Source organism: Prionailurus viverrinus, chromosome E3 (assembly GCF_022837055.1).
Source record: "Prionailurus viverrinus isolate Anna chromosome E3, UM_Priviv_1.0, whole genome shotgun sequence".
NCBI classification, from domain to species: domain Eukaryota; kingdom Metazoa; phylum Chordata; class Mammalia; order Carnivora; family Felidae; genus Prionailurus; species Prionailurus viverrinus.
In genome coordinates this window covers 17,600,755-17,624,513 of record NC_062576.1, presented here as the reverse complement: position 1 = coordinate 17,624,513, position 23,759 = coordinate 17,600,755, and the positions used below count along the sequence as shown (strand labels likewise).

Here is a 23,759-nt window from a genome sequence, read left to right as displayed (position 1 = left end):
GACAAAGGATGGGGCAAGTGAAGAGAGGGGGAAGTGGATGGCCTGAAGTGTGGGGTGGGTAGACCTACAGACTCAACCACCATTGTTCTGGGTCACCTAATAGGCTGGAATAGTCATCCAGAAATCCCCCACCAAGGTCAGCCAGAGCTGGGCCAAGGTCAGGCCTCTCTTCCCTTCCCAGAACCACAGTTACTGCTGGGCTTCTGGCATCCTGGGAAATCCAGCAAAAGGGAAGGACTGACATCATGCAGTGGGAATGAGGTCACCCCACCTGCTCCATCCTCAGTAGCCACCCGGCTGGTTCTGGCTTCCCTAGCCCCTTCCCCAAGTTCTTTGCTGGAACCCGATGGCAGTGGAGTGCAGAGTGGCCACCAGGGGGTGCCCTATGGCAAGAGTGTGAGGGACAGAGGGGTGGAGGCTGGGCTGGTGTCTGTTCCTGGAATGGGCCAGGAGGGAGGAGCAAGCAGAAGGGGACGGTGTGTTGGCCGGCTGGCCCAGGCGCCGAGAGAAGAGGGTCCCTCCTCCGGTGGCCAGTTTGGGCACCCTGGGACTGTGGCTGCAGGTAGGCAGAGGTGATGCCAGGGCCCACGGGTCCCTTTCCCTAGTTACAGTCTTCCCCATCTCCCTCTCCCTTCCTTCCCAGCCCCTTAACTCCTACCCTCCATTTTTGTCCCAGAACCTCCCCCTCCAGCTCAAACCCTGAGCCCTTCCCAAATGCCAAGCCCTCCCCCTTCTTATCTCAGTAACTGCAGTCAGAGGGTGGGTTAGCCTGGCTGCTGCAGCCTCCAGGAGCAGCTCCGGCCACTGGATCGCTGATCCAGTCCACTGGGCCAGAGGCCCTGTCTAGGAGTAACAGGTGAGCTGCTGGCACTGGGGTAGGTGATGGCAGGCAACTCCAGTTCTCCTCCCCAGCCAGGCATGGCAGACTCTGCAGAGACCCGGAAGCTGGTGTACCTGGTCACAGGTGGCTGCGGCTTCCTAGGGGAGCATGTGGTGCGGATGCTACTTCAGCGGGAACCCCGGCTCTATGAGCTGCGGGTCTTTGACCTGCACCTGGGTCCCTGGCTGGAGGAGCTGAAGACAGGTGATCGTGGAGCAGAGGGAACGGGGGTGGTGGGTGGACTCCCTTTGCCGTGGTGGAAAAGATGATGCCTGTTTATGCCTTCCGGTGCACATGGATGGGATGAATGAGTCACGCTGGGAACATGTGGCTCCCGAGGGTGTAGGCTGAACCCAGCAGCTGGCCGGTGGCCCCAGCTCTGACACTGCCTCTGCCTGCTCCTATCCCTACCAGGGCCCGTGCAGGTGACTGCCATCCAGGGGGATGTGACCCAGGCCCATGAGGTGGCAGCGGCTGTAGCTGGAGCCCACGTGGTCATCCACACAGCTGGGCTGGTGGATGTGTTTGGGAGGGCCAGTCCTGAGACCATCTATGAGGTCAACGTCCAGGGTGAGGTGGCTGTTTGTTCCCCACCCCCTCTTTGACCTTGACTTCTGTGATCCTCCTGTGGAAACCTGTCCTCTGGGTACTCCTGCCCCTGTAATAGCAGGTCAGCAGCCCTCACTGACCTGCTGTGGGACCTGGGGAAGGAAGCCACGGGCCCTCACCCAAATTGGGGATGGGGGTGGGTGGGAAAGATGCAGAGAGGGAGGAAGTTTTAGCTCGGGTACACCCTCTCCCCACCACCTCTCCCAGGCACAAAGAACGTGATTGAGGCTTGTGTGCAGACTGGAACACGGTTCCTGGTCTACACGAGCAGCATGGAAGTTGTGGGGCCCAATATCAAAGGCCACCCCTTCTACAGGTAAGCTGAGGTTCCCCTTGATACTGTAAGAGCCCCATCTCCCCTCCGCATTAAGACCATTCCCTCTCCCCAGGGCACCTGGGTGGCTCAGTCGGCTGAGGGTCCCACTCTTGATCTGGGCTTAGGTCGTGATTTCACGAACCCTGAGGTCGAGCACCACATCGGGCTCTGCGCTGGGAGCATGGAGCCTGCTTGGGATTCTCTTTCTCTCTCTGGCCCTCCCTGATCTCTCTCTCTCTCTCTCAAAATAAGTAAAACATTAAAAAAAAAAAAGAATTCTCCTTCTCCCCCAACTAGGGGCAATGAGGACACCCCATATGAAGCAATACACAGACACCCTTACCCTTGCAGCAAGGCCCAAGCTGAACGGCTGGTCCTGGAAGCCAATGGAAGGAAGGTGAGACAGGAGAAGAGACACAAAGTGGGGGTGTGGAGGGCTCCTGGTCAGAGGCAGAGCCAGGGCCAGCAGGACTTTTTTGTATCCAATCTCCAGGTTGAGGAGGCCAGTTCAGGCCTCTGGGTCCTAGGTCTTAGCCCTGCCTGCCTTTTGCCCCCAGGTCCATGGGGGACTGTCCTTGGTGACATGTGCCCTGCGTCCCACTGGCATCTACGGCGAAGGCCACCAGATCATGAGGGACTTCTACCACCAGGGCCTTCGTCTGGGGGGTCGGCTCTTCCGGGCCATCCCAGCCTCTGTGGAGCACAGCCGGGTCTATGTGGGTAAGGCCCAGCCTACACAGCAGGCAGGCTAAGAACAGGGCAGGACCCATGTGGTCCCGGGTGGGCGGTGTGTGCCCTGGCTAGAAAAGGGTGAGCCATATGTGGACCAGAGTAGACGGAGATGCAGGCGTTGTCTGCGCAGGCCGCAGAGGAAACTGCAGTTGTGTGAGTTGGGAAGGCTAACGTAGAAAACATGCCACAGGCTGAGGACAGGACTGCAATTACGGGAGCGGCCTCTCCCCAGGAGAGGACAGGGGCAGCATCTCCACAGGGCCAACAGAAGAAGTAGCATCCATGCAGGCCGGCCCGGGAGGGCAAGTGGCTACAGGGCAGAGGAGAAAGCACCCTTCACCAGCGCTGTGGTTATGTGGGCGTGCCTACGTGAGCCCACGGAGGGGGTGTGGCTTGGACACGGGCCTGCCCAGGGGAGAGCAGCGTCTGCGTCGTCTCCAGGGCACTCAGGGGCACATTCGCCTCCCCTCCTCCACTGGCAGGCAATGTGGCCTGGATGCACGTGCTGGTAGCCCAAGAGCTGGAGCAGCGAGCTGCGCTGATGGGCGGCCAGGTGTACTTCTGCTATGACGAATCACCCTATAAGAGCTACGAGGACTTCAACATGGAGTTCCTGGGCCCCTGTGGGCTGCGGCTGGTGGACACCCGCCTGCTGGTACCCTACTGGCTGCTGATGCTCCTGGCTACTCTCAATGCCCTGCTGCAGTGGCTGCTGCGGCCACTGCTGCTCTACGCCCCCCTGCTCAACCCCTACACGCTGGCCGTGGCCAACACCACCTTCACCGTGAGCACCAACAAAGCCCAGCGCCATTTCGGCTACAAGCCCCTATTCTCGTGGGAGGACAGCCGGACCCGCACCATCCGCTGGGTACAGGCCGTGGAGGGTTCAGCCCCTTAACAGTGGAGCTGGGGCCCTGGAGCCCAGCATGGCACATCCATCCAGGTCCAGAGCCCTCAAACCCTGGGTGGGGAGGGAAGGCTGCATTCTAGAGCTGGAAGAGGGGTCTGGTGCCACACTGGTTATCCTACAGCTCTCCACAGTTTTAATCCCATGAGCCTTCAGTCCATGTCCTGATGCGTCTAAGTTCTAGGGCAGGGTTTTGGGGCAGGCATGTCTTCACTCTCAACCCAGGCCTGATGGCTGGTTGGCCGATGTCTGATTCCCCTGATGTTCTCAACTGCCCATCCCATTTCTGGCTTTTCGAGCGGGAAGTGAATAGGAGTTCCATGGGCTTCATGCTGGCTTTCTTGTGTCCAGGTGTGACCCTCAGGCCTGGATTCAGAGTGAAGATACTTTCTGGCTCCTGTCACCACCTTTGGCCCTCCCTCAGGGATCACAGTCCCATTATTTTCAAACATTGATCACCTCTGGACAGCTCTTTTCAATGAAGCCTACGCAAATCTGTGTATTTTTCCTTCTTCCCACCCCTCCACCCAAATTAGTTCCTGCAGTAATGTTTGATCTCTGCCTGAGGATGCCCTGGTAATGCTGTACCTGGCCAAGCCCTAGATTAAAGTTCCTTATCCAAGCCTGTGCCCATCTGCCTGTCCAGCTCTCCCTCCCGCCTCCCACCATGTCTCCCCCTTCCCCACGGCGCCTGTCCCGTGTGGGGACAGAAGGAAGTGAGCACACAGCACGCCCGCTGTTGGATTGGTTGCTATTTCTCCCGTCCCACGGGGCCCGACCCGGCCCGGGGTGGGGGTGGGGGGGGGCTCTGGGGACAGGACATGCAGGGCAGGGGGCGGGGCAGAATTTTCCTGTGTTTTATCCATTTGCAACTTGGTCACCAATAGAGAGAAATGGGACTCTGAGGGCTAACAGGAGAGGGTGGCCTGGCTCTGAGCCCCCAGCCAGGCCCCAGGAGTCCTGTCCCCTCTGGGGAGGAAAGGGAAAGAGCTCTAGAAACCAACGGAGAAACAGGAGGGGCAAGGGCTCATGTCAGCAAACACGGCTACATCACGTGACACGCCAGCGACACGGAAACACACGCCAACGCACACGGCTGCACAGCGGGAAGGGGGCGGTAGGGGGAAGAAGGGAGCCGGGCGCCACCCATCTTGTCCTCTGCGGGGCAGGCTGGGGGGACAGGGTGAATGCATAGAACACATCATGTACACACGCTCAGGGCGTGGCAAGAGCGTGCATCGACCCACAGGCACATGGGATGGACACGCAGTGTGCTTCATGAGAGGCGGGGCTAGGGAGAAAGGGGACGGGGAAGCAGCGAGCCCTGGCCAGGCCCAGGACCACCCACAGGGCACACATGGGCTTGGAGGTTGTAGGTGCACGGAGGGTGAGCAGCACACTCGTCCAAGAACATGCAAAAGCCACCAGCCCCCAGACAACATTCCAGGACACGTACAGACACGGCAGCCAACAAGCAAACACATCATATGACCTGTGGGACTTGCAGAAGGTGGGGCACAGCAGACCCTCGGGGATCCTCTGGTCCAATGGAGACCCAGGAATGGACAGCTATGGGCCTAATACCACTCAAGGAGGCAACAGCATCATTCCAGCCGTGGCTCCACCCTTGTTCTTGTGGCCCCAAGGCTGTAGGAATTCCGGAAACACAGGGGCCACAAGGGTGTCCTGGCTAGGCAGCAGGAAGCAAAAAGGGTGGGGATGCTGGGGCCTGCTCTGATGTCCCCAAAGAAGCCTGAGATGGGAGCAGGAGGGCTGTAATCAGACACTGGGGCAAACTGCCTGTCCTGAAGAAGGACATTCTTGGAAGGGACGGACAGGCTCCCCTCCTCAACAGAGCCCACCTTGGGGGTTACATATATTGGCGTCACACAGGCAGGGCTCACACAGCTCAAGTAGGGTCAAGCTACTTGAGCTGGGTGAGGGTGGGAGGGGTATTGTGTTCCAGAAGGTCACATCCGCATTGTCTCCCTGTGTCTTTGTCTCCCTGTCTCTCTCTCTCTCTCTCTCTCTCACACACACACACACACACACACACCACTTCACATGAAGGGGGACCCCGGGAGACAATCTGCACACACACACCCAACCCTGGGGCAGGGCGTACTTCTTGTGTGTTCAATCCTGTATATGTGGGTCTTTTGCTCATGCATCTCCTGCAGCCCCGCCACCAACCTTACCCCCCAACCCTCCATGCATAGTGCATGTGCTGTCTACACAGTGAGGGAGGAGTGGGCCCTTTCTTCACCCTCAGAAGCTCGGGCCTGTGCCCTCACCTTCAATCTCAACCCAGGGGACGGGCGGGCGGGGTGGGGGGACAGCTATTGCCAACATTTCGGCAGGGGATGGGTCCTGGAACTCGGCTCACCCTGAGTGGCTGCTGCCAACTGACCATTCCAGTATTCCTGAAATAACAGTTCCAGTCCCTGAGGCAGAGTCCAGAGTGTCAGATGTGGTGGTGAGGACAAGCCCTGGCCAGTTCAGAGGTAAATGTGTGGAAGGCAGGAATGCCCTAATTTTCGGTCTGTCTGGGGTGGCCCTTGACATTCACCTCGTCAGTAACATTTCCCACAAATAGCCCTTTTGGGTGGCATCTACATGCAAGTGGGTGCAGCCTGAAAGGGCACCACGCCCGTGGGAGCGTGCATGTTCCTGTGTGTATGTATGTGCCTCAGTGGGCCCCCCGCAAGAGGTCCCCTCAGCCTGGGCATGCGTGAGCACACCGAGGTGCACCCGCTCTCAACAAAGGTCTACCCTCTGGCAGAGACACAGAGAAACACAGGCGTGTGGGCACGTGTGCACAGGGGCTCTGAAACCTGGCAGGGCAGGAAGCTGCAGTTGCACAATGTTGATGGGACGGTGTGTGACCACACCAAATGTTGGTCAGCAGCTCTGGGGAGAGAGGGAGAGGGCAGATACGTCCAGATAAACAAACCTGGACGGGGACGTGTCTTTAAAGACAAACGTGTGTGCATATAACACACAGGCGGGCAGAAACACACCATGTAGAAAGCCTCTAGACACACACATGGGCGCACGCGCACACACTCTCACACAGATGTATTCCACATAGCACAGAAATGTGTATTTTTGGGCCTACCCAAAATGGGTGTCCAGCGCACAATATGGAGAGCTCTGTCCGAGGAGAAGACCCATCAAATTTCAGGCATGTCCTTGAGACACACGCGCGCACACACACACACACGTATTCCTCACATTACCTGCTGGGGGAAATGCACACGTATACACAGGCCGAGCTAGCTTATTTACACGCTTCCACTCACCTTGGCTAAACTCCACAGGCTCACAATGCACACACATGCACACACACGCTCCCTGGGACACATGCCAGCCCCTGGGGTGCCTAAGCCAGGAAGGTTTGCTTAACATCACACTGGGGTGTCTGCCATGGCCTATGTGTGTCTGGGCCCACCTGGATCCTCTGGGAATGTGAGTGTGAGCGTCTGTACACTCACGACTGGCCCTACCTATAGCAGACATGGGGGAGGTGGGGATCCGTGGAAGAAGTGCTGTTGTGTTGGATTCAAACACTCAAACACAAAATTCCATGTACGCGAATTGTGTGTCTGTGGATCTGTGGCCACACACACACACACACACACATCTATTCACAGAAGACAGAGCGGGGCTTGGTGGGCTGCTGTGTTATACCCGGCCACAGTCTACACACAACAACCCAAGTGAAAGGGGGAAGCTCAGAAGACACACAGACCTGAGGCGGCGGGGGGGGGGGGGGTGCAGAAGGGTGATTTGGTGCTTCTACACACATCTACACACGTACACACACACGCTGGGGTGTCCACACGTCTCGAGCATGTGCTGGCGGCATGCATGTTGGTGTGCATGTGTAATCACGCCTGCTGCTATCTACGTGCGGGGGCAGGGGTGGTCCATGGCAGGGTGAGGTCCAGGGACTCCAGGGTCTGACGGGGGGGGTGGGAAGGGGGGGCTGCCTGGGTCTGTCTTGGGGGTGAGCCTGGAGCAGGGGATGGAAGGGGATGGTGGGGGTATTGCTCCCAATGTGGTGGGGGAAGGGTCTGGGAGAGATGGGGGGTCTACAAGCCCAGCGTCCCCCCAATGGATGACGCCAAGACCACCCCCAGCACCACACAGCAAATGATGATCATGATTTTCTTCTGCAGGCAGAAAGGGTGACAGGGAAGAAGGAGGAGAGAGACAGAGAGATAAAGGGAGACAGACAGATGCAGGGAAAGATGGGGAAGCAGGTGTAAGGAAAAAGAGGAGGGGAGAGAAAACAGAAAAAGGAAGAGGTCAGAGCCAGAGATAAGGCCTCCCTCTGGATTTCATCACTCACCTCAGCCCTGGCCTGAGCCCTGCCCCGACCGCTCAGCCCAGCCCACCTGTCCCACAGGCCCACCCGCCCCAGCTCACCCTCCGGGCCTTGCTCTGATATTTCACAGCTTTCTTGGTGTCAGACACAGCTCGCTCCACATAGTCCACGGAATGTTCCACGTTGTACTCAATGCGGTCAATCATCTCACCCTGCAGAGGAGATGTGCACAGGACAGGGTAGGGGTTGGGCTAAAAGAAAGAACCCCAGGGACGTAGGGCAGACTCCTAGAATGTGCGGGAAAGGCAGTACCTGGCTTTCCACGAGCATGGCCATGTCCACAAACATGTCATGCAGCTCTCGGATGCTGGTTTCCAGTTTGATGATCTCGTTGTGCCTCGTCTCGATCTCATTCAGTGCCTGCTTTGTCATCTGCGAGTCCATTTTGATCTAGGGCAATGGGGGTGGGGGACAGGGGGGAGGAGCTGCAGACCACCCTTCACTCCCATGAGTTTGGATTCTGCAGCCAGAGCATCTGGGTTCAAATCCAACTGTCATTTACCAGCTCTAACTGTGGGCAAACCGTTTAACGTTTCTAGGCCTCGGTTTCCACACCTAGAAAAGGTGGATAATAGCAGTGCCCACCTCCCACAGTTGTGCACATTAAGTGAGTTAATATGCATACGCTGATTACAACAGTCCCTGGCACACAGTAAGGCACTAAAAGAGGCCTGTTAAGATACAAGAAATAAAAACCAACCTGAGCCCACCACCTCACCCAGGGCTTCCTCTAACACACACACACACCTGGGAAGCCCAGGGAGGAGAGAGATAGGGGTGCAGAGCCACCACTAGCATCGGGGGCGCCCGTCTGGTCAAAGGTAGACAGGGTAAAGAAAGAGGACACAACAGAGAAAGCAAGTAGGAGAAGAGGACCAGAGGAGAAGGCAGAGTGCCCACTCTGGAGCCCCTGTGACATTAGATGGGGGAGAACTAATAAAGAAATGCACTGGAGCACCTGGGTGGCTCAGTCGGTTGAGCGTCCGACTTTGGCTCAGGTCATGATCTCGTGGTCCATGAGTTCGAGCCCCGCATCAGGCTCTGTGCTGACAGCCCAGGGCCTAGAGCCTGGAGCCTGCTTCGGATTCTGGGTCTCCCTCTCTGTCTGCCCCTCTCCTGCTCATTCTCTCTCTCTCTCTCTCTCTCTCTCTCTCAAGAATAAATAAACATTAAAAAAGAAAAAAAGAAATGCACTGTAGCCCTCAAGAGTCAGGGGGAGAGAGAGATTCCAACCCACAATCAGATATACCTCCTCCCCACAGACAACCTGGCCTGAGCCAGGCCACTCTCTTCCCAAACTCCTCACTGTTCAGGCTCCATGAGGAGCCACTCCTCTGCTCTAAAATCCTCCAGGGCTCTCCTCTATTCCTCCCCACTCCCCACCACCACAGGTTACACACCTTTACTCTAGCCAGGGTTCAGTCTCCCTTTCTGCCCTCATCTCCTACATATCCTCTATGAGCCCAAATCATTCAATGGCTGTTTGGCAAGTGGTTCCCTCTCCCTGTCTTTGTTCAGTCTGTGCCCTTTGTCTAGTGGGCCCTTTGCCCATCTCACCATGTCCAAATGTTCCTTGTTTCCTAAAGCACAGCTCAATGCTACTCCCCCCAGGAATCTTTCCCTGACTCCAATAGTTAACCACTACCTTAGGACCTGTCTGCAGGCAGGGCATCCCTCAGGCAAGATCCCAACCACCCTGCATTGTAATGATGCGTTTCCATTGCAGTGATGGTGGCTTTGCTGGCGGGGATCAGTTCTGTCCTCTTGGAACCCACCAAGCTCCTCTCCGTTCTCAGACAGAGAGACTGGGCAGAGCTGTTTGGGAGGGCTCCAGGTTAACGGGCCCTAATCAATTGCTCAAAGCTAATTTAACAAAGATCAGTTCTCTAAATAACAATTTACTGAAAACTGCTAGATAGTCACTGAACATACTTGAATTCTGGTCTAGAAATCTAAACCAGAGCCATTCTGCCAGCAGAAGCAGGGAGACAGAACTGGGCAGGCCAAGGCAAAATCTACAAAGAGAAAGAACTACAGTGGGGAAGCCCATCCAGTCACACTGAAGATGACAAGGGCAGGGTGCAAAATGTCAGCAAAAGTAAAACTGGTACTTTAAAAATTTTTTTCAACATGTAGGCAAATTAGTCATTTGGTGAAATGACCCGCTTCAGGAGGGAGTAGTGTATCTTAGCACTGAAGAGCCCCAGCCCTGACAGGAGACCGCAGGTCCGGATCCTGGCTCTGGGGCCTTGGATGAGTTATTTAAACCCCATCGCTGAAATCTGGCTGCCTCGGAGGGTGGTGGTGAGGGCTGAATGAAGTAGCAGGTAACTGTCAATATGTAAAGGGTTTAGAACATTATCTGGCTACTCAAAAGGTTGGCCTTTTTTATGAGGGTGCCTTCCTGCTCTGCTCCCATGGAATTCCCCGGTTCCAGGTCCTGGCTTCCCACTCTTTGTTATTCCACGATGGACTTAAGACCTTAGCTCGGCCTCGGCTTGGGGAGGGAAGAGAGTAAATGGTTTCCAAAACCAGACCCACCCCCACCCGGGGCTCACATCATCGGTGAAGATGGCCAACTTCCCGCTCTCCAGCATGTCTTCCAGTTCTTCGTTCGTCGTGGTCCTTCCAGCTGTGGAGAGAAAGCCCTCCCTGCTCAGGGACTGGGCCAGTCTGGGGGCCTGAAGTAGTGGGATGGGGCAGAGGCCCAGGAGCCCACCCTCCCCCCACCTGGCCTTAAGGTCTCCAGGGAGAGGAAGGGCCTGGAAGAGGGCTGGGGCAAGCCTGGGGATTTTGAAAGGGGGCACACGCACTGATCTCCAGCTGCCGCTGGATCCGGTCCTTGCAGCGGTCCCGGTACTTGGACTGGGTCGCATTATATTCGGTCATTACTTCCACGAACTTCCGGGAGAGTGTGGAGTGCTAGGGTAGGGGTACAGACACATCAGGAGGGGTCAAGGAGGCAGTGGAGGGGGGAGGAGCCGAGATGGCCTATGGCCCTTCTTTAACTCGCGCTGCGATCCCAACCCTAGACAATTGGTCAGTCCCTGGACGCCCCCGCGCCAGGTCCCCCATTCAACTCGCTAACCGGCGGGGTCCCAACCAGAGCTGGGAGACAGGGCCTAGCCCCGCCCTCCGCCATAACCCCGCCCAGGCTCCTCACTGGCCACGCCCAGCGCTTTGCTCGGCTCTGGCCCGCCCACTATCTTTTCGCCTGGCTCCCGCCAGGAGTCCTCCCCCGTCGGATCCGGCTCCCCCCCAACCCCGCCAGGCTGCCACCTCCTACCTGGGTCTTGCGGATGCGCAGGTCCGCGGAGGAACGGTTCAGCCCCTCCTCTTGTTCAATGCTTTGCTCGATCGCTACGGGAGAGAGGGTGCAGTGACCGGCGGGAGACCCGGGGCATGTGGGGCAGGGGTCCGGGACGTAGGAAAGGTCGACACCCCGAGGCAGGCCCCAGGCCTGTGAAGAGATGTCATACCCATGGCGAGGGCAGACAGTAGAGGATCCAAGGGGCAGGGGCAGGAGGCGGGTGAATAGAGGGACAGACGTTTCAGGGCGTCTGGAAGGCAGGTAGGAGGGGAGGTTGAGGGTTCGCGGGTCACCAGACAGAAAGGGGCTACTTGTTCAGGAGGAAGTGCTGGGTCTTGGAAAGTCCCACAGCTGTAACTCGTGCTTAACCCCACTGAGGGGGGTGTGGGCCCAGTCCACTGGAGGGTCTCCAGTATGTGGAGAACTCTCCATTTCCTAAGGCCTCTGGAAAGAGGGCAGGAACCCATCCTGAGGTTTTTCTGGCAGAAGGCAGGCACTTCCAGGTGGGTCAGGTTCTAGTGGCCGCCCTTTTCTTCCAAAATCCTAGGGTGAGGGAGGGATGTTCCAATAGAAAATAGCTCTCCCCCAGCCCTGCAAGGTGACCCCTAATTTGGGAATTCCCACTTCTACAAGATGTTCTGGAAAAGCTGCACAGATGAACTGGGATTCCTGCTTCTGGATCATGCACTCCTACCATCTATCATTCAGATTTTCTAAAAAAGAGCTTGTGTGTGATAAGATCTACAGTGCTCTGAAAATGCAGCAGGGATGAATCAACCAGGCCCTCCAGACCTGGAAGGGCCTCCAGGCCATTCTTGAGAACATCACTTCTCTGTTCTGCTGGCAGCAGGGGAGATATGGGGCTGAATAGCACCCCCGATGCTCCCCTACCTGCAATGGTGGGCACAGTAACTGAGTGACACCTCTGGCCCACCTGCTGCTGAAAAAGCACAGGAACACACACCCAGGGAAGTCAGAGCCTCCGGCCCATACTGGGACCCTATTGTCAGGCTTGGGACTGGAGCCAAGCCATGGAGTGAGGGGGCCTTTACAGGACCTCACTGACTTCTTACAACAATCCTAGGAATTCAGTCCATGTTTTACACTAGAAGCTGAGGTTCAAATGGGTAAAACAACTGACCCAAGGTCACACACAAAGCCCAAGCTCATGCCACCAAAATAGCTGGAGAAAGATGGAGAAGAAGAAAATTTCCTCTCTTTTTCTGGAGGCCTGGAAGGTCAGCTTCTCTACATCACTCCTACTTTCTCTGGGTTCTTTCTTGGTCTGTTCCTGGACTCCTGATCCATGGAGCCACCTCTTGGTCTTATAGAGAGTGTTAAGGTCAGAGCTCAATGGGCCCAGAGAAATCTTTGAGCCCAGGAATTTTTAAATGGTGTTCCATGGAACACTGCTTCTGAGAAAGAACTTCAAGGACTGTTGCCAGGAGTAAAGGGGAGGCGAGGTGGGTAGGGCCCTGGGTCTCCCAACCCCAGTACAGCCAGAATAGCATGACTTTTATGTGTTGTATATACTGGAGTTCTCTGTAAGATTTCATTTAGAGTAAAAAAAAAAAAAATGCTACAAAAAAAAACACACACACAAAACTAAAAACCTGCTTTGCAATTGCTTCTGTTTTTCTTACTGTACCAATGAGAAAGTTGAGGTGAGGAATGTGTTGATGATGGAAGCTGTCCAGAACTGAGTTGATGATGGAAGTTGAACTCTGTCTGTCTGGATTTGTACTTAATGCACTCCCAGTTTGGGCCATTTTCCTTTCCAGCACACAAGTGTAAAGGGCTTATTTTTACAGATCAGCACTGGAGGCTCACACATGACCTCCCACTGACTCGGGGAAGGCATGGAGTCCCTGTTCTCCTCTCTCTGGACAAAGGTTAGTATGCTCAAGGCCAGGCATCTGACATGACACCTCTCCCCCAAAGCCCAGCAATGTGCCTCAGACAAAGTAGGTGCCTGGCAAATGTTTTCTGATACTGAATTACCACCTCACGGTAACACTGCTATTCCCCTGGCACCAGCAGACAAGGAGGTTCCCAACCCACAATGCTTTGAGGGAAGGTGGTTATTACCAGCACCCAAGTCCTTAAATTAGAGCAAATACATAAGCATTTGGCAGGTCCCTCCTGAAAGCTTGCCAGCTCCTGATGTCAGCCACACAGTCCAATCTGTCCTGAGCCGACGATACCAATTCAGAAGCATTTGCTGAGCCCACCTACTGGGTGCTTAGCGCTAGGCCTGGCACCTGTTCTGGAGAAATAAGGATTTAATGAAACTAAAGCCACTTGGTAGACTGTATTTTCTGGTGGACCTTCATGCTGATGGATCCAGCAGAGTACAGACGCAACTTGGACAACCCCCCCCCCCCCCACTTCCTTGTCGTGTATCTTTCTCCAAAGAATCTGGAGCAAGGAGGGGAATCTGGGGGTTTTGCGCTTTCTCACTGTTTAGAAATCTGGGTCCTGGAAATTTGTAGACGTTCCTTATAGAAAGGCATGTTTGGTCCAACGAGGGCACAGTTGTTTTCCTCCTTAGTCTGGGGATTGCATTCCTCACCTTTCAACTTGGACCGAACCTTGTTGGCAGTCTTCTTGATGTCTGCGGTGAGGTCCTCCAGCTCCTGTTTGGTCTCTGGGGACACAGCCAGAGAGGATGACACGTATGGACGGGAGCCCAGACCCCCTACACCACTCCCCTACTTGTCTAACCCCATCCCCCTTACAGCCACCCAGAAGCAGCACTCACTCTCATCTGGGTTGGGGGCGGCCAGGATGGCACTGTGCTGTTTTTTCACTTGCTCCACATCCTCTGACAGCTTCTCAATGCAGCCCCGGATCTCTTCCACCTGGAGCAGCAAATCAGCTATACCCAGCCAAGTCGCTGAGCCAGGCAAGGGACCCCGGGGGCTCAGTCAGGGTTCAGGTAAATGGGCAAGATCTAAGGGCCAAGGGGGTGTAGAAGTGGAGAGCAGGGGCGGGAACAGGGCAAAGGAAGTTGTTGGCTGGGGGCCAGCTTCTGGGTCTGAGAGCATCGGAAGCTCAGTTACCTGTTCAAAGAACTCATCCATGAAGTGGTCCCGATCCACATGGACCACCTCCTCTTCATCATCACTGTCTTTCGCCTGGGAGGCAAGAGAGGCAGAATCCATGAACAGTCCCTACCCCGAGTCTGATGCTCCCAGCTCTAGGCTCAGAGCAGAGGTCTTGGGAGAGGTCATATGCAGGGGGGGGGGAGGTCATATGCAGGTCATACGCAAGGGCACCAAGCAGTCAGAATGAACACTGGCTCTCTTGTGGAACGGGGTCCCGGAAGCCAGGTGGCCAACAGCCCAAAGGACAGGGTGGAGGGAATCAGAAAAAGGCACCCTCTCAAGGGTGGAATTGGCCCAGTCACCCTGGAGGTGGGTGACACTCAGGACAGCTGCTGTGAACCGGTATCATATGAACTGGCTAAACGTCAGCCTTGCAACATCTGGGGTCTGGAATGGAGGCCCAGGATCCTGACCCTGTCCACCATCCCTCCCGGCCGCTCCTGCCCAGGCCTTACTTTGCTCCCCTCCAGCTTCCACCCGGCCAGCCACGTCCCCTGTGCAAGGTCACTTCACTGCCAGCTGCGGGCGCCAAGTTGAGCAAGCAGTCAAGTCCAGGGAGGGCTGGAGGAGAGCCACAGGCAGCACCCCCACCTCCCCGGCTCCCTGCGTCTTCTTCCCCTGCCTGCACTCACCCCCTCAGCTGCTCTGCCCCTCGTATTCACTTCTTTCATCCAGCCTCTCCCAACTTCACACCCACCTACTCTCACTTGCTTGGATTTCCCAGTTGCAACCTGCAGCTGCTCAGCCCTCCACCCCCAGGGCTCAGAGACACAAAGGGATTTACCCACCCACACCACCACCGCCACCGCCACCGTCAGACAGACCAGTGACACGGACAGAAGGGCTGACACACAAGACACACAGAAATAGGCCCACTGACACCCACACGGAGAGACGCTGACATGCTGACGTTCACCCACACACGGCAAAGCTGCCCTCTGACACGTGTGGCAACCCCAGGGACATTCGGGAGGGCCCTCTGTGCCTCTCTGACCCTCAGGTCGGCACACTCATTCAGAGCTGGGGAAGAAGAGAGGGGACAGGGTGGGCTCCCCAGTGCTACACACTCTGGGCTTGAGACTCTTCTCTGCTTGGGACAGAAGTCTGAGGACAAAAGCTGAGCCTGTCAAGCTTAATTACATGAGGAGCTCTAATCGGCCCCAGTAGAAATTGAAACAGAGTTCACCCGGACCTCCAGAAAGAACCTAGCCAAAAGAATCTGACTACCAAAGCCTGAATGAAATCAAGACAGGATCCAAAAGTGTCCACTTGGGGTAGAGCCTGTTGGGATCTAAAGACAAGCACTCACACGGAACCTCAACAGGGTCTGAGCAGATCACAGACAGGATCTGACAGAAACCAGACAGGCTTCGACCGAACTAGACTCGGGGCAGACAGATCCCAGACAAGCTCAGATCGAACCTAGACAGAGCCAGATGGGACCTAGATGCAATCTAGGCAGCCAAGTGAACTCGGAATCAGCAGAGCCCCAGCAGCACCGGGAGGAGCCCTCCAGCTGCACACTCTCAATGCCACCCCAGCTTCCTGCCCAAATGGAACTCAAGGGATTCTCCCCACAGACGCTGGGCCCCACCCCATGTCAGAAAATGTGTTCAGCACTTACATTTAATTTCCAGACCATCCCAAACATCCCCTGGGAAAGGGAGGCTCCTCCGTCTGCCCACAGCTGCCCTCAGAAGGAGAGGTAATACCAGGCCGGGCTCGGGGACTCTGATAGGACGTCAGGCTTCTCAAGTCTCCACCAGACCAGGGCTATCCCGATAAACTTTGGCCCGGAGGGGCTCTGGGATGCTCATCTCATCTCTGAGGACCCACTGGCTTCCCCTGATACTGTGTCCTCAAGCCAGCTGCACCACAAGGTCTCCCTCCCCTACAGCCAAAGCCATTCCTCTGCCACTTCTCTGACTTCAGCCCTCTGCCCAGCTGCCCACCGGTCATGAGGCGTGTCTCTGGCTCAGGTGCCTGGGAACTTTCCTGTTCTGTCCCTTTCCCACACTGACTTTTGATTTTCTAAAGTCTAATTTCCCTCTCTACTGTTGTTCCCAGAGCCAGTTCCCTTAGGTTTTGCCCTGGGACATCCCTGGCTGCCTGTTTACTTGTCCTTGAGAGAGGAAGAAAGGTAGAGGCCCGAGAGCTAGTAATCCTCTACAGGGTACAAACACTTTTCCATCTATAATCCCTTTTGATCCTCACCACACAGCCCTGAGAGAGAGGCTGAGCAAATATCCGTGTCCCCATTTCACAGATGAGGGAACAGGAGGTCAGAGGGGGAGAAGGGAAGTGACTTGTCCAAGGGCACCTGGGCTGAATGGGCTGGAAATCATAGGCATCTAAGACAGACCTCCCCCACAGCCCCTTCTAAGGCTTGAGACCAGGCCACCTCCTTCCACCAACTCTGCCACCACATGTTTTCCCGCTCAGGTCAGCTCCTGCTAAGGCCCAATCTGGGTGAGGCTCTGTGCCCCGAAATCCTAGGAAAACATTATTTTATAATAACACCTTCCACATAGGTCTTATATTCTTGTTATCTCATTTAATCTTTATGTAAAGTCTATAAAGATCACTGGCTAGTATAATTATAATTATGGCAAACATTTACAAAGCGTGTTAGAACGAGCTGGGCACCATTCTATGCCCTGTGTGTACATTTGTCCCTTTAATTCTCACAATAGCCTCCTGAGGTAGATATTATTATAGCCCCCTTTTATAGATGGGGAAACTGAGGCACAGAGAGGCTGAAGAACTTGCCCAGGTTAGCAGCTGCAAAGCCACATGATTTCTGCCTTCTGAGCTTCAGCCTCTGCATTCACTGAATGGCGATAACGTCTACTCCAAATGCTGGGCAGGTGGAGGCAATGAAACCAGGCAGGAAAAATGCCTAATGCTGCCAGAGAGAAGCAGTGTTTAGTGAGGGTTGGCTATTACCTGCTGCCCCTCCCATGTTATAGATGAAGAAACAGGCTCAGAGAGGTTGCTTGACCTGCCTAAGGCTTCACAGCAAATAAGGCCAGAGGTGAGACTTGACCTGCCTGGTGCTAATCCCAGGATCTGTCCCTGCAGTCCTGCTCTGCTGTGTCCCCAGTACTGCTGAACTCCTGTGGCCAGGGGAGATAACCAGTAAGGGGCCGGGCTGCAGGAAGAGCCCAGACAGGAAGCCAGGAGTTCTACCTTCCCTTGCCCTATTCTGTGATCCTAGGCAAATCTCAGCCTTTCTCTGAGCCCCAGTTCATTTGCAAAAAGGGCAGCCTGGTGCACCAAGGGCCCTCCCTGCTCTGCAGTGTGCATGTTCGCTAATGAGCATGGCCTCCATTTCTGGAAGAAGTTGGCCAGCCTAAAAGAATGCAGGCTATGGGCAGATGAGATTACCCAGAAAAAGACGATTGTATGCGCTCGATCTGCTTTACGGACAACTCAAGCTTCAGTTTCCTCATATGCAAAATGAAGAAGATAAGAAATCTAACACATGTTTACAGATTGCAGTGAGCTGGGCCCTGTCCAAAGTGCCTTGAGTGTCTCTTATAACCACTCCATGAAGTAGATACGATTCTTATACCCATTTGACAGATGAGGAAACTGAGGCACGGAGAGATTAAGTGACTTGCTCAAGATTATCCAGTGGGTGCTGTATGGGGTGCTGACAGGGCGGCACCTGGGTTTAAACTCACAGTCGCTGCTCTTCCTACTCACCAATTCCTCAAGTGCTTGAAAGGATGAAGTGACAGAGTGCAGAGGTCCTGGGCACCTTCTGGAACCGCCTTGGGAATAGGGGGCATCAGATCCAAGTCTCTAGCTTCAGTCTTTCCCCATCAGAGATACAAGGGCCCTCGTGTACGTTGGTGTGGGGAGACCACATAGACAGATGCGTGGATGGAAGGAGGGGGACAGAGTGAGCTAGCAGGTCAGAGATCAGAGATCAGAGACAGATGGTAAGAAGGTGACTAACACAGGCAGAAAGAGCCTGGTGTTGGGTGACAGAAAAGTCAGAGTGCGCGTGTGTGTATGTAAACACACGTGTGCCAACACGCACTGCACACACATGCTCACAGGTGCTCCTCAGGGGTGCAAACATCATTTGATCTAGAGGCAGCAGCCTCTCTCCACCGCACCCCCACTCCTGTCCATCTGTCTCCCTGACTGGGCCTCTCTGCCCTCCCAGCACCCAGCATCGCCCTCCCTCCCCCAACCTTGCCACTCTGCCCTCCCTCCTTACCCACCTACTCCCTTCCTCATCCTCCCTGTGCCCCACTGAATCATTCATTCACCTGGCAGCTATGTATGAGCAGAGCCAAGTTCTCTAGCTGCTGCTGAGAACACAGAGGTGGACAAGACAGGAAGAAGGTCCTAGCTCCAAGGAGCTGACGTTCTATTGGAGGGAGACGAAGAATGAACAAGACGATTTCAGACTATGCTAACTGGCAAGGAGGGAGATGAACCCAGTGAGAGGGAGAAACGGCTATCAGGGGTGGCCCAGGATGGTCAGGGAGGGCCTTTCTGGGGGTGGGTGACATTTGATGACACAGAATTCAAGTCAGAGGGAATAGTGGTCCAGGCAGAGGGAAGAGCGTTCAAAACAGGGGGACCAACAGAAGGAACAGCAAGTGCAAAAGCCCTGAGGCAGGGGTGAACTTGCTGTGCTTGCACAGCAGAAATGCGCCCTGTGCAGCTGGGGGGCAGTGGTCTATCACCAGGGTTCTCCTGATCCCTGCCCTCTCACACTGGGCTGCTCTTTCACTATTTCAGGTCTACCACTGAAAGTCCTCCCTGTGCCTATCCCATACCTAAGTACTACATAGATGACTCAGTTCCTGTCCTTAGAGTGTGTGACTTGTCCTTTAACGGCCCCCATTCCCACCCGGCCTCAAATTTGAGCCTCCTTCCCTACAGGACTCATCTTCCCCACCCCCCAGGCCTCCTGCCTTCCCACTCCACAGTCCACCATGCAACCCCACAGGCTTCTCTCCCTCCCCAATCTTCCTCTCCAACTCACTTGCTCCCGTTCTCTCCTCTTGAGCCCTGGCCCTGACCCTGGCCCTGCTCCTTGGACCCTGGGACAACAATCCAGCAGATTAACTCCCCATCATAGCCTCCACTCCAGTCCAGCACCTCCCAACTCATGCCCAAAGGTGCTTGGTGAACTGGAAAACAGAAAACCCTGGTTCAACACTAGCTCTGCCATTAACAGCTGTTTGACCTTGGTCCGGTTGCCTCTCTGGCCCTCAATCTACTCCAAAATAAATTAGGGGTCACATCCTGCCCATCCCAGGGGGCTGATATGAGGTTCAAGGGAAACAAGCAAGTCAAATGTGGAATAATAAACGCTCACAGGGCCCTGCTGTGCCCAGGCCCCTTCTTGGTACTTTTTGATATTACCTAATTTCAATCCTTGGGACAATCCTGCAAACGGGTACTATTATTACTCCCAATTCAAACATGAAGAAACTGAGGACCAGAGAGGTTAAGAAACTTAACCCAAGGTGACACAGGAAGTAGCAAAGCTAGGATTTGGGAGTCTGACTCCCAAATCTGTGCCCTCACAGGGTATTTGATAAACAGATCTGAGTTCCCAGGGGAACTCGAAAGTATTGTTGGGAAGATGATCAGGTCCCCTGAGCTGACATCCCCTCCCACTACTGCCCCCCACTACTCTCAGCATCTCAGAGACCTCTTAACCAGGCCTCCAACACCCTGCCCGGTCTCTCCTGCTTCCCAGTCTCCTCGCTCTCAACTCTGATGGGGAGACCCTTGCACTCCTTACATCTGGCAGCTTCTCCCCACCCCACCCAACCCCTCCCAAATCTCTAGTCTCTCTGAGCTGTGACTAACACCAGAGCCACCAGCACTTACCCAACTCCTTTTACCCCTCCATGCCACCCCCCCCCAACACTGCCTACCCCCTGAAGCCCCAGCAGACAGGCCTCCTTGCCTCCCTCACCTATGTGGAAGAGGACTCCATGCCCTGCCTCCCCTTCCATCCTTGTCTTGGAGCTTCCCCCCCCACCCCCCAACTATACCATGATTTCACCACTACCTCACCTCAACTGCTTTCCATTTCTCTGGGTTTTAGAGTGATAGAATTGTCCTGGCAGCAGGGGATCTGGGTTCAAATTCACATTCCTCACTTGATGGCTGTGTGACCTTGGGCAAGTTATTTACCCACTCTGGGCATCAGTTTCCTCAGCTTTAAAATGAGGTAGTCTCTTAGTCCACATACCTTACCAGGAGGTCAGTGAGGGTCCAATGAGATTACAAACAGCAACCTGCTTTGAAAAGTGCATGGCGAGAGAAAGGGAGTTTAGAGCACCAGTGATGGAGCCAGCTGCTTGCCTGCCTTTTACTAGCTATGTGACTCTGATCCAGAACGCTGATCCCTGATACTTAATGTCTCTGGGCTTCAATTTCCTTATCTGTAAAATGGAATCAGACTAGTACCAGGGTTGAGGTGAGGATCAAAATGAGTAAATATGAATAAAACACTCAAAACAATATCTGGCACTAGGGGGTTAGTTGTTTTTATTATTGCCATTTTCTAGATGCCTGACCCTTACATTCAGTGGAAGTTTAATAAAGAAAACTTCAAAATTCCCTATTCAACCACCAGTTTCTTCTTCCTTCTCATTTGCCAACCCGTCTTTCCCCAGAGATGACAGTCACTTATCTTCAAGCCCCTTCCTCTTGTTTTCTGTAATCTGGTTTCCCACCCCCATATCCAGGGGCTCTCCAAAGACAGAGCTTTTTACCCCCAGTGTTCAGACTTCTGTTTCAAAGACCAAAAAAGCAGAGGCACATGTCAACTTGCCAGACTGGAAACCCAGATTCCAGTCTGATCCTCCCACCCACTTGCTTGGTGACCTTGGACAAGTTCCTGCTACCTCCAAACCTCAGTCTCCTCATCTGTCAAATGGGGTAACAACCCTGGGAGCAGGGAACCACCAACAGGCTCCTCCTGAGAAAGACCCAGTGCATCAGGATACATCATGGCGGGGGCTAGTACTTTAGTAACATCACACCACAGGCCTGGAGCACAGAGCAAGCTGTCAGCTTTGCCTTCTGGGCCCCCAGGTCATTTCTACAAATCTCCCAGCATTCTCCCTACCCTAGAAACCATTCTCATCAAGCCCCCACTCCCCAGCCCCTCCAAATAGCAGCCTTCACTGCGGACATCAGTGCCGCCCTCCTCCCCCTGTCACCCAAACACATACTGCCTGGCCAGACTCCTGGAGCTAGGCCTCTTCAGGCCTGCAGACCAGGGGTCCACATCAACCTGCCCCTGACTGTTCAGAATGCCCCAATTCCCCCCAGCAAAGCAGTCCATGTCACAAAACCCAGTTCCGTGGCCCTGTGCATGGAACCTCCTCCCCCTCTCCTCTGCAGCCCCAACTCCCACCTCTGGGGTCACCCAATCTCAGGCCTTGGCCCTCTGGCTGTCTCCTGAGGCCACCACTTCCCTCCCTGCCTCTGAGAGGTGCCCCCTCCCCACAGGGAGCAACATACGCGTGCACACACAAACATCCACTTCATTCACTGCCAGGTGTTGGCATCTCTGGCCCAACCTGTGTCCTTCCCCAGAGCACCCCCCAAATCTGGGTCCCGCTAGACTCAGCCTGGCCCAGTAACCGCCCCCATCTTTCTCATTCTGCAAATCTGCCCAGGGGATGACAGACAGTACCCTCCAATTCTCTCCTGATGTTCACTCTCTCCCATCCCCAGATTTGACCCCAGGGCTCTCCTGGGAATGTGGGTATCCAAGGCCCCTGAAATCTCTCCTGCCCCCTTGAGTCTTAATGGCCTCCAACCTCTTCCAGCCGCTGTCCCCAAAATGCAGGTTCATTGGAGACATCAGGTGCCTCCAGATACTGGGGTGTCCCTACTACCAACCTCCAGTCCCATCATTTGCCCCCATGTCCCAGCACCTCCCCCACTCCACCCCCACGCGCTCCCCCAATATTGGGGTCCCGCCCCCCCATTTCCCCACCCCCAAGCTCACACTCCGCAGCTCCTGAGTCCGATCCTTCATCCTGCGACGGCTCCTCCTCCTCCTCCTCCTCGTCCTCCTGCCTCTGCTGCTGCTCCCTGCCTCCTGCCTCGGTGCTGGAGGCCGGAGTCTGGGGGCGCCGGGGGGCACCGGAGCCGCTGGGGGGGGGCCCGCGGACGGGGGCGGGGCCGGGGGTGGCGAGCCGAGGGCCGGGCAGGGGCAGGGGCCTGGGCCGGGCTCGGCTCTGCCGGGGCTGCGGTGGCGATGCGGCTGCGGCACAGGCTCGGATGGAGGGATGCGGGAGCCGAAGCGCGGGGGAGGGGGGCGGAGGGAGGTAAGGAGGAAGGGAGGGAGGGGGGAACCGGGAGGGGGCGGGGAGCAGGGGGCATGCGCAGCGCCCGGGGCTGGGGGCGCCTGGGGGTTGTAGTCCGGGGGAGGGGGACCCAGGGAGAGGGGGAGTGGAAAGGCCTAGAGGAGGGTGGGGAAGGGCAGAACCAGAGAAGCAGGGAAAGATTCGGAGAGAGGCAGAGGAGATGCGGCGGGAGGCAGCGAGCTGCTGGGTTGGGGGGGGGGGGGGGGGCGGTGGTGATGGCAGAAAGGGGGTAAAGGAATGAATTAAGGGAATAACCCAGGGAAGGGTTGCTGTGCATCCCTTTACACCAGGAGATATAGATAGATTTTATGTTTGGTATCTGTGAGTATCTGTGCGAGCGTGTGCACGACCACCTCTGTGTATGTGTCCCTGCAGGAGGTTCTTTGGACACTAGAAACAGCAAAACCGACCCTCTAGGTGGCTTTTGTGATGCAAGGAATCAGCCAAGCCTGGAAGGACAGGGACTTGTTTGTTTTGGGATTTATTTTGCACAGCCTTGCCTGGTCTGTGACAGCCATGGGTCTCAGAGCTCTGCTTGTCTACCTCCAAGGACAGGGGGCTCACTACCTTACCAGAACTCTTGGCCTATCTTTACATGGCTCTGAATGTTGAAAACGAAATTTGTCCTCATTGGGAGGGGAATGAAGGTACACCTGAAGGTCCAAGTACCCTGTGTCCTTCTCCTTGATGCCCACCTCTCTTCTCCCCTTCTCCATATTTTAACATCACACCAATTGTTCCACCCCTGCAGTGGAGCTTTGGCCCCTGACAGGCCTTAAACCTGCTTTTGCCAAGTTACCTGATCACCTCCTTGATGCCAAATCCATCGACCACTAGTCAGGGGCCTTACCCTTCATGATCTTTCAGTGACATAGGACCCTTATGACCTCTCTCTCTCTCTTTTTTAAACTTAAATCCAAGTTAGTTAACAGGAGTAGAATTTGTTGATTCATCACTTACACATAACAGCCAGTGCTCATCCCAACAGACGCCCTCCTTAATGCCCATCACCCTTTTAGCCCATCCCCCCTCCCACCTCCCCTCCAGCAACCCTTAGTTTGTTCTCTGTTTTTAAGAGTCTCTTATGGTTTCCCTCCCTCTCTGGTTTTATCTTATTTTTCCTTCCCTTCCCCTATGTTCAT

The 23,759-nt window shown here is 55.2% G+C and overlaps 2 protein-coding genes across 10 annotated transcripts; one reads left to right on the top strand and one right to left on the bottom strand.

Moving 5' to 3' along the window:
* The first annotated feature begins 449 nt into the window (after nt 1–449).
* Nucleotides 450–4,066, top strand: HSD3B7 (hydroxy-delta-5-steroid dehydrogenase, 3 beta- and steroid delta-isomerase 7). Of its 8 annotated transcripts, none has more exons than XM_047837986.1 (8): nt 455–562; nt 913–1,084; nt 1,295–1,450; nt 1,697–1,805; nt 2,103–2,202; nt 2,363–2,525; nt 3,020–3,321; nt 3,796–4,066. In XM_047837986.1, exons 2-8 carry the CDS (start codon nt 919–921, stop codon nt 3,799–3,801), a joined length of 1,002 nt encoding a protein of 333 aa, XP_047693942.1. In that variant the 5' UTR covers nt 455–562; nt 913–918; the 3' UTR covers nt 3,802–4,066. The 8 variants fall into 8 exon arrangements, with proteins under 8 accessions (XP_047693944.1, XP_047693942.1, XP_047693941.1 ...); XM_047837985.1 differs by having other exon boundaries at nt 3,020–3,405; XM_047837981.1 differs by having other exon boundaries at nt 3,020–4,066.
* Nucleotides 4,067–4,304: 238 nt separating this feature from the next.
* On the bottom strand, nt 4,305–22,286 carry STX1B (syntaxin 1B). Of its 2 annotated transcripts, none has more exons than XM_047837992.1 (10): nt 22,257–22,286; nt 14,207–14,281; nt 13,906–14,005; nt 13,717–13,791; nt 11,121–11,194; nt 10,648–10,756; nt 10,393–10,466; nt 8,087–8,224; nt 7,876–7,986; nt 4,305–5,091 (listed from the first exon to the last, which is right to left on the bottom strand). In XM_047837992.1, the coding sequence occupies exons 1-10, from the start codon at nt 22,284–22,286 to the stop codon at nt 5,032–5,034; spliced, it is 846 nt and encodes a 281-aa protein (XP_047693948.1). In that variant the 3' UTR covers nt 4,305–5,031. The 2 variants fall into 2 exon arrangements, with proteins under 2 accessions (XP_047693948.1, XP_047693947.1); XM_047837991.1 differs by lacking the exon at nt 4,305–5,091 and adding an exon at nt 7,369–7,619.
* Nucleotides 22,287–23,759: the final 1,473 nt, after the last annotated feature.